The sequence below is a fragment of the Octopus bimaculoides genome, chromosome 11 (assembly GCF_046866305.1).
Source record: "Octopus bimaculoides isolate indiv1 chromosome 11, ASM4686630v1, whole genome shotgun sequence".
NCBI lineage: Eukaryota > Metazoa > Mollusca > Cephalopoda > Octopoda > Octopodidae > Octopus > Octopus bimaculoides.
In genome coordinates, this window is record NC_142938.1 from 8,492,408 (window position 1) to 8,510,982 (window position 18,575).

The window sequence follows — 18,575 nt, forward strand, 5'->3', positions numbered from 1 at the left end:
TCAGTGAACTGGGCCTCCGTCACGAGATCTCGAGAAATGGAGAAATTTAAGGTGTTTACAAAAATGTGTACCAATGTGGCTGTCATCCATCTCTTTCCTTCCATCACCTTGGAAACGGTAAAGTAAATTATTATTTTTTTTGTTGCATCTTTTGTAATTGCTTCTCCCATCTCATGCCAATGTATCTTTTGTGGTCATGCTGGAGCACTTCCTTGAATCGTTATCAGTCTCTCTTGCTGAACCACAAAACTGCAGGGGTGTAACTGGACCAACACCAGTTGTCAAGCAGTGGAGGAACAAACACACACACACACACACACACACACACACACACACACACACACACCCACACATTCATAATGGGCTCTAAATTCATTCACAAAGCTTTGGTTGGTCTGGGGTTATAGTAGAAGACACTTGCCCGAGATTCCGCACAGTGGGACTGAACTCAAAACCCATCTTTTTCACCATACAGTCATGCCTGTGCCCTTTCCATCAACATGACCGCAATCAACACCATTACCACCACCACCATCACTATCATTACCGCTACCATCAACCAATATTACCACCATCACCACCACCATCATCATCACCACCACCACCACCGCCATCAACACAACCATCATCATCATCCCATCAATACCGCCAGCATCACTGCCACCATCTCTCTCACATATTCTTTCATCGATCCACACACTTTATATCATTTTCTTCATTTGTTCCAGATCAAAGCAGTTATAATGTCCGAAGGTATCAAAGGTATTGTTCTACAGACATTCGGTGCTGGAAATATTCCTACCAACCAAAAACACTTTGTTGCTCTGCTAAAAGAGGCATCGGAAAAGGGTATTCTGATAGTCAACGTAACCCAGTGTTCCAAAGGCTCTGTCGGCAGATATTATGCTTCCTGTGAGGTAAGTATTATTTATATCCCTATCAGCATTTACGTCCACTTTTTCCATGCTTGCATGAATCAGAGAGAATTTGTTGAAGCAGGTTTTTTTTCTGCAGCCAGATGCCCTTGCTGTTGTTAACTTTTGCCTGTGCCTAGAGTAGAAAAGAAAACAATAAGGTGAAGTATTACATATGAGGGGGTGCTGAAAAGTTCCTGGCTTTGGGTAAAAGAAAATGTAGGAGGATCAGTTAATTATGATTCTATCCAACATATTCCCCTCTCAGATTCACACACTTATTGCAGTGGTCCTTCAGTTTTTCTAAGCCCTGTAAAAGATCTTGGAAAGCTGGGCCTCCAACCAGACCTTTCACAATATCCTTTAGAAATGTAATACTTCCTTTGATTTCTTTTGCTGGTTTCAGTCATTGGGGTGTGGCCATGCTGGGGCACTGAATGAAACGTGGATATAGTCAAATAAATTGAACACAGTACTTATTTTTTAAAGTCCGGTACTTATTCTGTTGGTCTCTTTTGCCAAGTGAAGTTACAGTGATGTAAACAAACCAACACCAGTCATTGAGTTGTGATGGAAGACAAACACACATACACACACACAGCTGGTTTCTGTATTTTCCATCTTTCAAATTTACTCACATCGATCAATTCCAGGCTATAGGAGAAGACCCTTGTCCAAAGTGCCATGCAGTGGGACTGAACTTGTAGCCACATGGTTGGGAAGAAGGCTTCTTTCACCATTTGTTAGAATGCCATTACCTTTTTCGTTTTCTTTTCTGTTTCCTACAGGGTCTTGGAGAGGCAGGTGTGATTCCTGGTGGAGATATAACACTGGAAGCCGCCATCACCAAATTGATGTATGTCCTAGGACAAGAAAATCTCACACTGGAGCAAAAAAAAAAGGTAAAGTTTATTTCTTTATTGCCCACAGGGGCCTAAACATAGAGGGGAAAAACAAGGACAAACAAAAGGATTAAGTCGGTTACATTGACCCCAGTATGTAACTGGTACTTATTTAATCAACCCTGAAAGGATGAAAGGCAAAGTTGACCTCAGCAGAATTTGAACTCAGAATGTAATGGTAGACAAAATACCGCTAAGCATTTTACTTTGCGTGCTAACGATTCTGCCAGCTTGCTGCCCTAGAAAGATAAAGCTTATTGGTTAATTATCCTTAACCTTTTCGTTACCAACCTGGCTGAATAAATTTTGAATTAAAATCTTCCACCAAACCTTAGTCACAATTTATATTCCTAACACTAGCTTAATGATAACAAAGTTATTTTACTAGATTCTTTGTTATATTTAAAGTAATTGAAAGATTATATAAGAGCACGTAAGAATTGCTGGGAAGAAAATATGTTAGTGATGGAGTGTCAGAACAAACTCTCAAGGAGAAAAGAGGCAAGCATAAGAAAGGATACAGACTGTGGATCAGGGGTATCAAGGTTATAGGAGTATAAGGGAAGAGTTACAGATGGTTAAAACCTAGAAATTAATTAATTTCTGTTAAAATCTAATAATTTCTCTTTACAGTTCATGAAGAAGAACCTTCGTGGTGAAGTGACGATTGTACCCAAAACCGATTCCCCTTTGAACTTTGAACTTATTGCACTGATGGCGAAAAGGTTGAGCCTAAGCACAAATGCGGTATGGCACCAGTTCTTCCTCTAATCTCTCTAGTTTTTTTCTCCTGCTGGTCAGATTTTTGGTGGAGGGCACGGGAGAGTTGTCGTTTTGTTTTTATTGGGGATTTTAATAGTTGATTATTTCTTAATTAGTAAACCAATATATTCTGTTTTTCAACTGTTTGTATTCACTAATTACCTATGCAAGCCAGCTTTAGTTTCTTCAATACTTTTGTTTATTTTATTAACCTATGTTACACCTGGGTAGCAACAGGTTGATCGGTTCTGTTCCATTCTTTGGAACATCATCATCATCATCATCATCATCATCATCATCATATGCCTCCTCTTTTTCTTCCTTGTAGTCTATCCATACCCTAAGATGCCTAAATCATCATCATCATCGTTTAATGTCCACTTTCCATGCTAGCATGGGTTGGACAATTTGACTGAGGACTGGTGAACCAGATGGCTGCACCAGGCTCCAATCTGATTTGGCAGAGTTTCTACAGCTGGATGCCCTTCCTAACACCAACCACTCCGAGAGTGTAGTGGGTGCTTTTACATGCCACTGGCACGAGGGCCAGTTTGGCAGTACTGGCAACAGCCACACTCAAAATAGTGTATTTTACGTGCCACCTGCACAGGAGCCAGTCCAGCGGCACTGGCAACGATCTCGCTTGAATGCCTTTTCACATGCCACTGGCAAAAGTGCCAGGATGGCGACGTTGGTATATATATGTGTGTGTATGTATATGTTTGTGTGTCTGTGTTTGTTCCCAACACCACCGCTTGACAATCAATGTTGGTGTGTTTATGTTCCCGTAACTTAACAGTTCAGCAAAAGAGCCCGACAGAATAAGTACTAGGCTTACAAAGAATAAGTCCTGGGGTCGATTTCTTCAACTAGAAAAGGCGGTGCTCCAGCATGGCTGCAGTCAAACGACTGAAACAAATAAAAGAATAAAGAGATACACTCATGACTCCCCACCCACACCCCTGATCATCATAATTTATCCACTTGACCAATTTACCTCTACTACTGGCCAGCTGTTGCTTGAATCCTAGCACCTAACTGACCAGCTGCTGTGTCGTTAGCTTAATTAAGTCTTTCTCTTTCTCATTTGCCATCACTTGAAGCTTCGAGTGTTGCTGGTTTCTATCAATTACTTTACCATTTTCTTTCTTTTTCCTCTTTCTTTCCACAGGAAATTGAAAGTTTACGTGATACCATTTTCCCGGACTTGATTTGTACTGCTGCCAAGACAGGAAATCTGAATTCTATGGTGGACTTGAAAGAGAAGGTAACTCTACTTTCCTATTTCAGAAATATGTATTCTCTCCCCACACCCGCTCTCTCTCTCTCTCTCTCTCTCTCTATATATATATATATATATATATATATATATCTCCCTCTCTCTCTCTCTCTCACTCTCTCTCTACTTCTCATGTATCTGTTTAAACTAGATCAAGGAAATGTTTGTATGTGAGTAAATAGAAAAAAAATTGCTGGTGGGTATTAAATATCTATTGCAAGACAAGCCAGTGTAAGAGCTTCAATGTAATCACTTAGGCTGCTAGAAATAGCAGCTTACTGTCCTGAATCAGACCCTACTACCTAAAATGAAAAGAAGGACATATTCAGGAATGTGCAATAAATACATTTTAAAGAAATAAAAACGATGTGATGTTGATTGATTGAACCGGCCCCTAAAACCAGCTAGATACCGGATCCCAGAATTTCCCATGTCCAGACATGTTTTCATGGAATATAAGAAATGAATGACTCTGTCAGTGCTGACAAAATTCATCCACCAGTACAGTCGGTGCTTTTTAGCGCTATATGTCTATATGAGATAAATTCGAAGGATATGTGCAAATTAATATTTGTTATGGTGATTGCTTCTATTACTAATAACCAGTACACACAAACGGATGCATACGTACACACATGCACACACACATGCCTAGACACACACATTTATCAGTTTCTGTCTACCAAGTACTTCTATCTAAAGAATATCTATCAGTTTACATCTACCAAACCCATGCACAAGGCTTTGGTTGACTCAGGGTTAAAGTAGAAGACACTTGGTCATGCTAAAAGTGTATAGACTGACAAAGAATAAATCTGATCCCTGATCTTTCTGGCACTCTGTTGGTTATGATACCTAGGGTTTCAGTTAATCCGATCAATGGAACAGCCTGCTTGTGAAATTAACGTGCTAGTGGCTGAGCACTCTACAGATATGTGTACCCTTAATGTAGTTCTCAGGGATATCCATGACACAGAATATGACAAAGCTGGCCCTTTGAATTACTGGTACTACTCATTTTTGACAGCTGAGGGGACTGGAGCAACGTGAAATAAAGTGTCTTGCTCACCAGTTACTCTAACTTCTAAGCCATGTGCCTTCACAAAGAATGGATAATACAAAGCTAATTCCTGAGACTACTCCATGGCTGACATGATGGCAAGGAAGTCTGTTGAATGCATCTCTCATCTTTTATAAAACAGCAAACATTTTCTTTCTAATCTCTTAGGGTGGCAATCTATCGTGCTTCAACAAAGAGAACCGCTCTCCGCTACATATTGCAGCACGAAGTGGATATCATGATATGGTGTTGTACCTCCTGAAGGAAGGTGCTTCTGTACACCAACGAGACGACAACAATTGCACACCATTGATTGATGCCATATCTGGTAATCACCTGAACATCATCGATGCTCTGGTTGAGACTGGAGCCAGTCTAAACTACATGGAAAGTGATACCATTGGGATGCATCTTTGCAGGTAACAGTCACTTCCATATAAACAACTACATTTTTAACATCATTAGTAAGGCCTTTCTCATGTGATATATGTGACAGTCAGAGACATGAATTATGGCATATCTCAAGCTGTAAATCTTGAACATTTATAAGATTTGTATTGATTCCATTTTCACTGTAGTTTTGAACCAAGGCAAGTTTTAGACAAAAAATTATTTTACCTGATTGTATGTTGAATTCTTTGAAGGTGATCCACAAGGTGACATGTGTGACTTAGTACAAAATAACCTTTTTTACATCTGAAAATATTAGCTGCTAATTCCTCAGAATTTCTCCGGAGCAGTGCAAAAAGCTTCATGTTTATTTACGCTGACCTTGAAAATGCTAATGAGTTTGCTGGACAGCAATGGTCTGTGGTCACAGTTCTCATTTACCTGGTGTGATGTGCTTGACAAAAATGGCTGTGACATAAGCGATGATTTGGAAGAATTTGTCCCAATATCAATATCTGGGGAAAAATGAACAACCAGTTCGATGTACCTTACTCTATCACATGACTTAGCCATGCCTCATCACTAGACTTGGCCATATACTATCACATGACTTAACTGTACACTGCCACATGACTTGGTCACATACTATCACATGACTTGGCTATACATTACCACATGACTATCGTATATTATCACATATCCCATCTGTTTGTTATACCTACAGCACGTATCTGTCATGTCATACCCTAGGTTTCTCTCATACTCTGTCACATATTTCTGCTATATTCTACCACAGTTCTCAGCTGTATGCATGCATCTGTCACGCACTACTATTGCATGTCCTTGTCACTCACTCCCTCATGATTCTGTCATAAACTGCCAATGTATGTGACTAACATTTTCATTCATTTATAGCTTGTATAATTTTATGCACTTCAGTCTTGCTGCTGTTGATAATGTGAAGGCCCTGGAGTCGTGGAAACGAGCCGGAGCAGACCTAAATACTAAAGATTACATGGGGTCAACAGCTCTTCATGTTGTAAGTTGTCTTTATTTTATAGCCTCTGGCGTGGTGGTATGTTGAAATGCATTGTATAAATTATATATGATATACTTCTCTTTCTCTTTTTCAAATATATATATATATATATTTATTTATTTATGTGTTTCAGCCAAGTGGCTGCGGTCATGCTGGTGTATATATATATATACACCATTTCAAGCATGACCGTCGCCAGTACCCGCCTGACTGGTTCTCGTGCTGGTGGCACATAAAAGCACCCACTACACTCTCGGAGTGGTTGGCGTTAGGAAAGGCATCCAGCTGTAGAAACTCTGCCAAATCAGATTGGAGCCTGGTGTTGCCATCCGGTTTCACCAGTCCTCAGTCAAATCGTCCAACCCATGCTAGCATGGAAAGCGGACGTTAAACGACGACGATGATGACGATGATGATGATGATGATGATATCTGTGTTTATCTTTGTGTCTGTGTTTGTCCTCTCATCACTGCTTGACAACTGGTGTTGGTGCAGTTATGTCCCTATAACTTAGCAATTTGGCAAGAGAGACCGATGAAATAAGTACTAGGCTTAAAAAATAAGTGTTGGGGTCGATTTCTTTGACTAAAACCCTTTAAGGCAGTGCTCCAGCATGGCCTCAGTCAAATGACTGCAATGAGTAAAAGAATAAAAGAATAAAAGAATAAAAGAATACTTATATGATGTATGCTCTGATATAACAGTTGTATAATTTACATTCAACTTGGTGGATCTATATAATAATAATTTCTGTCTTTGCTTTTTGCTCTATTGAAGGCAGCCAATAAAGGCCATGAAGAGGCTGTTCAATTCCTGTTGAGAAATGGCTCCAATCCTGAGGTTACTGACACAAATGGAAGACCAGCAGAGTATTATGCCAAAAAACACAATATTGCTCATTTATTTTGACATTTATGACTTTGATGAAATAACAACAGTTAAATTTCATTTGTGAATTAGAACAACATGTCTAGAAATTTGGAAATTCTTGTATGTCAGATATTGGAAATTTGTTGTGTGTATTATGTAAGTGTAGCTATTTTCTTTACTCTGTGTGTGTATGTGTGTGTGTGTGTGTGTGTGTGCATGTGTATGCTTGTGTACTCCCTGTGTGTGTGTATGAAAAGAGTGCTTACACATGTGACCTTATCTACATGCAATAATATATACTTGTGTATTTGCATATATGTATATAATTTTATATAAAACTAGAACTGACTGTGATGAAAATAGCATTAATTAACTAAGCTGTTCAGTTTTTCTCAATGGGTCATTTGAGTTAGTCTATTAATAATGAACTTATAATGACTACTTATACATATATATAAGCAAAAAAACAAGAGGCAAAGAATTTTGATATCTCCTCTAAGAAAATATTAAAATTCTTTGCTCTCCCATCTTTTTGTTTTTTTGTTGATATATAAATATATAGACTCACATACACATATATTCACCTATGTGTATACACACATCATCACCATTATCATTTTATGTCATTTTGCTTTCCATGCTGGCTTAGGTTGAACAGGTTGTCTCGGTCCAAGTCAATTCTTCTTCGGAGTCACTGACCGATTTGTCAAGTCAAACATTGCATATCACTGACATGTTTTGTTTTTGTCAGGATTTCTATGGCTGGATGCTCATTCTAACACTAACCATGAAAAAAAAAAGCAACCAGTACACTCTATAAAATGATTGGTACTATGAAGCGCATCCAGTTGTTGAAACCCTCTATTAAAGCAACCGTGTTTGAACTGGCTGTATTTTGTCAAACGAGCCAACCCATGCCATCATGGAAGATGGACATTAAAAGATGACGGTGATAGTGGTGGTGGTGGTGGTGATGATGGATGATGATGATAATGGTAATGTTGATAGTGATGGTGATGATTATATGTTGGGTGCACAACACATCAAAATCCCTTTGCAATATCTTGCTTGCCAACTGGTATGTTACTGGCAACGACTGAAATACTTACTGAAACACTTACTGAAGGACTTCCCTAAGCATATCATTGTTTTTTTTATTACATTGCAAATTAGTTGTTTTTTCAAGTTACAAGGTGGGATTAGAACCCAGTATGCACAGAATTGTTAGTATGCTCAGCAAAATGCTTAGCAGTATTTCATCTGCCGTTATGTTCTGAGTTCAAATTCCACTGAGGTCAACTTTGCCTTTCATAATTTTGAGTTCGATTAAATAAGTACCAGTTATGCACTGGGGTCGATGTAATCGAATTAATCCCTTTGTCTGTCCTTGTTTGTCTCCGCTATGTTTAGTCCCCTGTGGTCAATAATGAAATAAATATTTAAGCATCACTTGTAAGCCGGCAAGCTGCCAGAATCATTAGCATGTCAGGCAAAATGTTTAGTGACATTTTGTCTGTCTTTACGTTCTGTGTTCAAATTTCACAGGGGTCAACTTTGCTTTTCATCCTTTCAGAGTCGATAGAATCAGTCCCAGTCAAGCACTGAGGGTTGATGTAATTGACTTACTCTTGTCCCAAAACTGTTGGCCTTAATTGGCCAAAATTCGAAATCAACATTTATATATCGCTTGCACAAACCATACAAAAGCAAAACTGTGTTTTCCAAAAATTCATGTTACAAACCTCCCCACTTCTTTATCTCTCTCTCTTTCTGAATTTCTATATATATGTGTGAATGTGTGGACACAAGTTCATATATATGTAATATGGCAGCTATGTCTAATTCAGACATTTAATCAAGACAAATTCTGTTGAATCTCATGCTTAAGTTGTCTTTGAAATACCAAAGCTTTATTATTGATGTCTCATAATAGCATGGAACTTTGGATAGTATTACAGCTAAATAAGAGGCAATCAAGTTTTTACAAAAGACCAATATATCATGTACCATATGTTATGTAATTCTGTTAGGATTACAAATATATGTGTTTAAATGCTGGTTTACTTTTGGGACATTTGTATAGATATAATAATCATTTGGTTCAAATAAAATAATTAAAAATAATTTTTTGATTTCTCTATAGTGTTTCTTATTGTGTTTAAAAATGAATGGGGGGGGGGGGGAAATGATGCTTTTTAAGGATGGTTGTGTGTTTAAGAAGCTTGCTTCCCAACCATATGGTCACAGGTTCAGTCTCACTGCATAGCACTTGAGGAAAGTGTCTTCTTCTATAGCCCCAGGCTAACCAAAACTTGTAAGTGGATAAAGTTGATGGAAACTGAAAGAAGCCCATCACTTGAAGCATTGTGTAATTTTTTACATATATGTATATACACACACACACACACACATACACACACACACACACATATATATATATATATATACACTATATATACATACATAGATATATATACATACCCATATACATTAAGCAATAAAATAAAAACTAAAAAAAAAAAACTTCAGCCATTAGTTTAATTAACTCGTTAGCTTGTGAATTTCAATAAACAGAAGAAGTCAACATTCAACGTTGAATAAATTATTTATTTATTATTTACAAATCAAATGTCTCTTTGAGACTACACAGAACTGCATTAAAAAAAATGTTACAGAATAAAAGACTTTTTTTTTTTTTTGGTTCACTTGTTTTCTTTTAAGAAAAGAAAGAAAAATATAACTGCTATTTTGAAAAAGGAAAAAGAAAAAAAAAGAAAAAGAAAAAAACATCAAAGTTTTTCTTGATAAGAATCCAAAAGCTGAAGTAAGGTATCAAGAAAATATGTCTGAAGAACAAAGATTTGACAAGTAAATTGTGAAAACGAAGAGGATTCTAACTTTCTAACGAGAAAAGAAGAAGAAGCAAATATATTTTGAAAGGAGCAGCAGAGCAGAGATTTTTGTGTGTGTGTGTGTATATATATATATATATATATACACACATACATATATGTACGTATGTATGTGTGTATATATATATATATATATATATATACATACACACATACATATATGTACGTATGTGTGTGTATATATATATATATATATACACACATACATATATGTACGTATATATATATATACATATATATACATATACACATACATATACGTATGTATGTGTGTATATATATATATATATATATATATGTATGTATAGTTAGTAGTTGATAAATTGTATGGTACACACTTGGTATATATGCATGTATGTATATATATATATATATATATATATATATATATATATATATATATATATGTATAGTTAGTTGTTAATAAATTGTATGGTATACACCTGGTATGTATGCATGTGTATGTATATATATGTGTATATATATATATATATATATATATATATATATATATATATATACATATGCACACCCATATATACATATACACACACTTACATATAGTTGTGGTCCTACACTTTTATTAACTAGTTAAGTTAATTTTGAAATACTACAGAAAACTATTGACTTTGAAGGTAGTACTTGAGTTTTAAACACCAAACCCCTTAACAAAATTAGAAATACTGAAAGAGCTGAGTCCAAGTTCAAATAGTGAAGATATACATTTATGTTTTCATCATTTTTCACCATTTTTCACCATGGTGTTGAGAAAAAAAAAGAAAAAAAAATGAAATTTAAAAAAAAAAAAGAATTATTTATCAGAATAAGAAAGTTGTTTAATCCCAGCCCTAGATATGCACTGATTGGGCAACACCTATGACCAGAAGCATTCCAGTCATCATCACCCTGTCTTTTTCTTTCATATGTATTAAATATCATCTTTTTTAAGACAATATGTTATGATTTAATGAAGGTTTGGCTGCTATTTCTAGTAGGTCAAGTGACCATGTAGAAGCTCCCTTGTTGGCACAATAGAAAGATGGTTGGTTGACATGGAGAAGGCTAACAATTCTCATTTGTAATGTTTTCTTCCTATTCAGACAGGACAAAGCTTTTTTTTTTTTCAGCCCTACAAAGCTTAAATGTATTTAAAAGACAACCTGGATGGAATTAAGACATTATTGCCAGGAATTAAGCAGATTTAAAGACTCAGTCTTTGATGAGGTAACAAATAATAATATGGCCAGAAGTTTGGTAGGAAGTTATAGTCAATTAAATCAACCCCAGTATATGACTGTTACTTATCTTATCTGAGAAGGATTGAAGGCAAAAATCAAACCCAGGTGAAATCCTGAACTGGAACATACAGGAACAAGACTACATCCTGGAAATGCATTTTGTTTACCACTCTAATGAATTTGAACAAGAACAACAACAATTGCTTCTTATTTAGGCAGAAAACAAGCAGTTTTAAGGGGAGGGGCTTAATGCTATCGACCCCAGTAGCCAACTGGTATTGGTAGTAAAGGAGTGAGAAAAGTACTGAGGCTGTGGGATTTCGGAAAGAAGTTTAATAAATGCAGATACAGGCATATGTATGTGATTAGTTTTGCTGTGAATTCAGGATCTCAAAAAGTCTTTTTGGCAACCGAGGACAAGGATTAAACCAAGCTCTATCATTTTTACCAAACAAATCATCAAGGTCCACTTAGCTTTCCTTCACAAGATGCCAAGTTTTATGTCATGAAACACAACTTGTTGAAACTTGTACCAGCATGTGTTTAGGACTAACTTATTTACATAATGGTACAAAATCAACAATAGATGATAATCACTGGAATAATATACCATGGATTATGAATAGATATACAAAGTCATGTCCATATGTATTTAGTCTTCACTGTGAAATGAGGGCCTTTGGAAAATATACAGACTAAGAAACTTTTGCTGTGGCAGATTTTAATAATTGGGATGGATATTATATTCCTGTAGAGTAATACAAAATCTTCACCATCATCATTTAACGTTTGTTTTCCATGCTGGCATGGGTTAGACAGCTTGACAGGAAATAGCAAGTCCAGGGGTCACACCAGAGTCCACAGTCTATTTGGCTGGATGCCCTTCCTAACACCAACTGCTCACAAAGTGTTTTGGGTGCTTTTTATGTGGCACCATTACCAGTGCTTTTTATGTGGCACTAGCACCCGAAATCAAAGAATTGATGTCATGCTTTGTGATTGGAGCAGTGCCATGTTGAAGGCCCACATGCTGCCTCCAAATATTTAGCTATATATAAGTACTTGGAAAATAAAATAACATAGCTAACCGCAGGAAACCAAAAGGCACAGTACTGTATAATTAATATCTGCTACATTAGCTTGCAGTACTGTGGTTGAATTGCATTTATAAGCCTGTAAATGTAATCTGGACCATAACAGAAATGTTCCATATAGTCTGTTATTGTGCTTCAACCAATTTTGTCACCATCAAGAAGAAAAAAATGTAGATTAAATTAGTTCCTTGGGTTTGCATAGATTTGGTGTAAGAAACTTGAAGAACTACTCATTAAAATTGCTCTACATCTATTTTGAAATTTAAACCACGTAAAAAGGAATATCAAAGGAATTAAAAACAATTTCATTAAAAATAACGAATCAAAACACTTGTCTATTTTTTTTAAAGTTCTGCTTTTTTCCGTTTTGTTTTGTATGATTTTTTTTTTTTTACTATTTACAAATTTGGCAGATTGATCAAATGTTTTTTTTTTGTAAACCTTCCCTTACTATTTTTTTTTTTCAGTGGTTTTACTTTGCATAAATTCGTTTTAATTTTTTTTTTTTATTTGGAAAAATAAGCTGAAAGAAAAAAGAACAAGTCATTCAAGAGAATTTACTGCATATATATATATCTATACTGTAAGAAATATAAACTATATTTGATACCGCAAATCCTCGAGTATAGTCCGCCCTTGAGTATAATACGCAGGGGATTTTTAGGGGGCTGTACCTCTGAAAAACTTAAACCTTGTGTATAATACGCACCCCTTCTCTAACTTGCGTCAAAGAGGTCTATATAACGTCCTTGGTTTGTAAACATATATACGGTAACGTCCTTTATTATTATTGTATATATAACATAATGCAAACGTGCAGCTTTTTTGTGCACTTTGTTTGCAGAAAATAAAGAAATAACAGTGATAACGTCAGTGAAAAATAACTATTAAGTAAATTGCCTTTACATATTTATCACTATCAGTTATAAGCCCGACATCACAAAATGCGTCTGAATAAACATTGCCGGACACCAAATAGAGACTCAGACATTGCTTAGAAAATATTTTTCATTTTTAACCTCGTATATAGTACGCACTAGGGATTTTGACCTTTAAATTTGGGGAAAAAAATGCGGATTATACTTGAGGATTTACGGTAAGTAGTCTAGACAGATCTAGGACAATTCTTTGAAAATATTTGTTAATCAGAAATTCCAATATTTTTTTAAAATCCAAATATCCAAGTGATTATATAAATGTGTGTGTGTGTTAATTATTATGTATATTCTCAGGTGGACACAAGAGTATGTTTTTTGCATGTAACACTTTCATTGGAAAAGATATGTCTATCATTAAATCAATTATCCAAGTAATTCAGTTTTTATAGCTTATAAACAAAATTACGACCCATTTGGATCTGTTTCTGCCAGGTGTAAAAATAAGTATACATTTCAAAGGTTTACTTTCATTACATTTAGTATAGTAAATATTATTTATAAATTTTTTAAGGTATCAGTTAGATGAAATAGGCCAGAATTGTCAAGTTAAAGAAATTAAAATCTATCTTCTTGTTAGTCATCGATAGAAAAATAATTTCCTTTTCCTTTGCTATGTTGTAAAATTTCGCAGACAAAATAATGAAGGAATTGCATGAAAAATTGATACTGTACAAGCTACTTACTTCAACACAATTCATACACACACACATATTTATATATGTGTATATATACATGTGTGTGTGTGTGTGTGTGTGTGTGTGTGTGTGTGCACTATTTATTAAAGTAAAAAAAAAATCTTCACAAAGTGTTACCCAAAGTTTCACCCGACCATTTGTCAAACAGTTGCAATAATACTCAAAACTGTCTGACAAATGGTCACGTGAAACTCTGAGTTAGTGAAGATTTTTTTTACCTTAGTAAATAACATATTAATCTACCTTTGGTACTATTTTTTCAACCTTATTTTGCATTTATAAGCGTGCTTGTATGTGTGTGTGTGTGTGTGTGTGTGTGTATGTATGTGTGTTTGTATGTATATATTCAAGTTGATATTTGAAAAGACAAATATAAAATTTCTGATTAGTCTTTTCCCAAAATAGAGTTGCACATCATGAACAATGTGAACTAACTACGAGTTAGGGCAACAGTTTAACTTATGAAGCTGTTCTGACGTAATTTACAAAGCTCTTGATAACCTAACAATAATAATTAATAAGAAGAAGACGAAGAAGAAAAACAGGGATTTCATCGTGGTTTAGCTCTTACAGTGACGCAATGAGCAGCATCTGGTGAAGTGGTGGCTGTGATTAGTGTTCTAACAACTACTATATTTGGTGTGTGTCGTGTTATGTTAGATATTGTATAGTTTATGTATGCGTGTATGTATAAATTATATTGTGTGTTTATGCGAATACATATGCATATATGTCTATACATATATGGATATAATGTATGTTTATGTTATGTGAATACATACATATATACATGCAATAAGTATGTATGTATGTATGTATGCACGTAAGTATGTATATTAACAGTTTGATACAGAAAGACAAAGTCAGGCAGAACTAAGGAAAACATTCCTAATTGTTTGGCTGCCTGATGAGAAGCAGGTGTCTGAACAATGAGGTATGTTTTTCTCACCTCTGTGCAACTAAATGTGATTCTGACTTTAACAGTTAACACAAATATACATTGCCGTAGCGAAATTGTCTCCCTTGTCAGTTTTTAAATTTTTTTTTTTTGGATAAGTGCTTCCCTCTGGCTAAGATTTGTTCTGATTCTTATTCGTAGTAACCCTGGTGCTGACATGCACCTGCAATCACTTCAGTGACATCTAAACTTGTGCCTTTTGGTTGTAAATTGTGAATAAGCCACCTTAGTAATTTATAAACATACATACATATACATATATATATATGTATTGTGTATATATATTGGTTGAATCAGTTTCTTGATGCTCTGAGTTTCACTGGGGGGGTGCACAGGGCCTTCAGGCGAGTGATGAGTGGTAATTTGCTTCAAGACCCTATGCACCCACGGGCGAAACTCAGAGAAACAAGAGAATGACTGAACCCAAAAATAAAAATATTATAGTCTCTACTATGGTATCAAGTACTCTTATGTCTGTATGTGTGTGCATATATATACATATATATATATATATGTATGTACGTATGTGTATATATATATATATATATATATATATATATATGTATGTACGTATGTGTGTATATATATATATATATATATATATATATATATATATATATATATATATATATATGTATGTACGTATGTGTATATATATATATATATATATATATATATATGTATGTACGTATGTGTATATATATATATATATATATATAGAGAGAGAGAGAGAGATAGAGATAGAGAGAGAGAGAGAGAGAGAGAGAGAGAAGCATATATATGTTTATATATATATAGATGCATATATATGTTTATATATATTTATATGCATATATGTTTGTACACACACATATATATATACATGTACATAGTCGCATTTGCATGTATGTATATATATACATACACACATACATATATACATACGTATATATACACACATATATATGTGTATATATATATATATATATATGCATATATATGTATACATACATGCATATATATATATATACATACATGCATATATATATATACATACATGCATATATATATATATACATACATGCATATATATATATACATACATGCATATATATATATGTATACATACATGCATATATATATATGTATACATACATGCATATATATATATATATATATATATATATGTATGTATATATATATATATATATGTATATGTATATGTATGTGTATATGTATGTACAGACACGCACAGACACACACATACACGCGTGTGCATGCTAGTGTTGAGTGCTCTTTTCTTTCGTTTGTGTACTTACTTGTGTCTGTGTGTTTGCAGAGAGAGGGAAATGTTTCTGCAAATGAATAGCTTTCTACATATTCAGGTTTGTATGTGCAAGTGATTGGAGGGGGGTGGTTTGCATAGCGATTGTAAAGGAACTTTTACCAGAACTAAGCGATATAGGTACAATAAATACAATGTATAAAGAATACTTTAGAAAGCCAGTTGGATCATACAAAATAATAATAATAATAATAACGATAATAATAATAGTAGCAGTAATAGTAGTAGGACTAGTAGTAGTAGTAGTAGTAGTAGCAGTAGTTGTAATGATAATAATATTTCATCTAGACACAACACTTCAGATTTAGACTCAGATGTAAGCAGTAATAGAAATTTTGGCGTTCATACCTTTCTTCTTGAGGGCATTAGCAACGCAAGCAAAGCAGAGCAATTTCAATGAGATAGAAATGAAAATTAAAAAAAAGAATAATTAAAAAAAAATCAATTCACATGCTAGTCTCTGCGTAATGGGACTAGCATCACCACCTCACCCCACCCCACCATGCCACAACGTTGACAAATACAATAATAATGATAATAATAATAATAATAATAATAATAATAATAATAATAATAATCCTTTCTACAGAAGGCACAAGGCCTTGAAATTTTGGGGGAGGGGACTAGTCGATCATATCAACCCCAGCGTTTCACTGGTACTTAATTTATCAACCCCAAAAGGATGAAAGGCAAAGTTGACCTTGGTGGAATTTGAACTCAGAACGTAAAGATGGATGAAATGCTGCTAAGCATTTCGCCTGGCGTGCTAACAGTTCTGCCAGCCTGCCACCATAACCCTTTCGTTACCAAGCTGGCTGAAACCGGCTCTGTAGTACAAATGTCTTGTTTTCATAAGTTTTGAATTAAAATCTTCCACCAAACCTTAGTCACAATTTATATTCCTAACACTAGCTGAATGATAACTAAGTTGTTTGACTAAATTCTTTGTTATATTTAAAGTAATTGAAAGAAACACAGAGCATCTCAAAATAAATATGGTAAAGAAAGGGTTAATAATAATAATGATCCTTTCTACTATAGGCACAAGGCCTGAAATTTTGGGGGATAGAGCTAGTTGATTACATCAACCCCCAGTGCTCAACTGGTACTTATTTCATCAACTCTGAAAGATAAATAATAATAATAATAATAATAATCCTATATTGTGAGGGGGGGGGGCACACAGCCAATACCAAAGATTTGATTATAAAAACCCTGTATGGCATGTAAGAAAAAAATCAAAATCACATGTAAGCTGAAAGCCAATACCATAAAAATAATAATAATAATAATAATAATAATAATAATAATCTTTTCTATTATAGACACAATGTCTGAAATTTTGGGGGAGGAGACTAGTCGATTACATCGACTCCACTGCTCAACTGGTAATTAGTTTATCGACCCTGAAAGGATGAAAGGCAAAGTCGACTTTGGTGGAATTTGAACTCAGAATGTAAATCTAGACAAAATGCCACAAAGCATTTTGCTCAGTATGCTAACGGTTCTGCCAGTTCACTGCCTTTAATAATAATAATGATAATAATAATAATAATAATAATAATAATAATAAAGATGATGATGATGATGATTCATAAGGGAGGCACTCGGCCACAAATTGTAAGTGGGGGAGAGTGTAGTTGATTATGTCGTTATTAGTACTTGACTGGTACTTCCTTTTTTGTTTTATGGACTACCCCACCCCCCGACCCCGACCCCTGAATGAAAGGCAAAGTTGACCTTGGCGGGATTTGAACTCGGAACATACAGAGAATATGTGACTAAAATAGCACGAGGCGTTTTAGCCTGCTGCTCAACTGGGTTCTGCCTAAAATTTAAAACCAAAAAAAAAAAAAATTATAAAGAGAATAAAACACAGTGAAAATATATAATATAGTTTTCCAGTTTGCATTGGAGACCAAGGCACAGTAGCAGGCTATTTTTGTCATCAACAACCACAACATTTAAACGAAAGCAGCTTGTGCAGAGAAGAAGAGGACCAATGCGGTAACACTATTAATAAAACCAAACGGCAATAATATGTCTCAAAGCAATTTTTTTGTTTTCTTTCTTTCATTTTTAAGGGAAGAGAGTGGGCATTTTCTCACGAAAGCAGAAGTGGTGAGGATTTTTCATTGTTTCTGTTAGGAAGGGTTGGTGAAAACATTTTTTCGCCTCACCAGATGGCAGAAGGGTTACA

General features: G+C 34.9%; 1 protein-coding gene across 3 annotated transcripts in view; it reads left to right on the forward strand.

The window, feature by feature from the left end:
- LOC106880886 (L-asparaginase) overlaps positions 1 to 9,340 on the forward strand; it is a 31,047-nt gene extending 21,707 nt beyond the window's left edge. For all 3 annotated transcript variants that reach the window (XM_089359402.1, XM_089359400.1, XM_089359401.1), the window contains 8 exons: positions 5 to 117; positions 729 to 917; positions 1,703 to 1,816; positions 2,450 to 2,563; positions 3,750 to 3,845; positions 5,086 to 5,336; positions 6,247 to 6,346; positions 7,124 to 9,340. In XM_089359402.1, the coding sequence (XP_089215528.1) occupies positions 5 to 117; positions 729 to 917; positions 1,703 to 1,816; positions 2,450 to 2,563; positions 3,750 to 3,845; positions 5,086 to 5,336; positions 6,247 to 6,346; positions 7,124 to 7,255 (1,109 nt within the window). In that variant the 3' untranslated portion in view covers positions 7,256 to 9,340. The remainder of the gene's footprint in view (positions 1 to 4; positions 118 to 728; positions 918 to 1,702; positions 1,817 to 2,449; positions 2,564 to 3,749; positions 3,846 to 5,085; positions 5,337 to 6,246; positions 6,347 to 7,123) is intronic.
- The last annotated feature ends 9,235 nt before the right edge of the window (positions 9,341 to 18,575 follow it).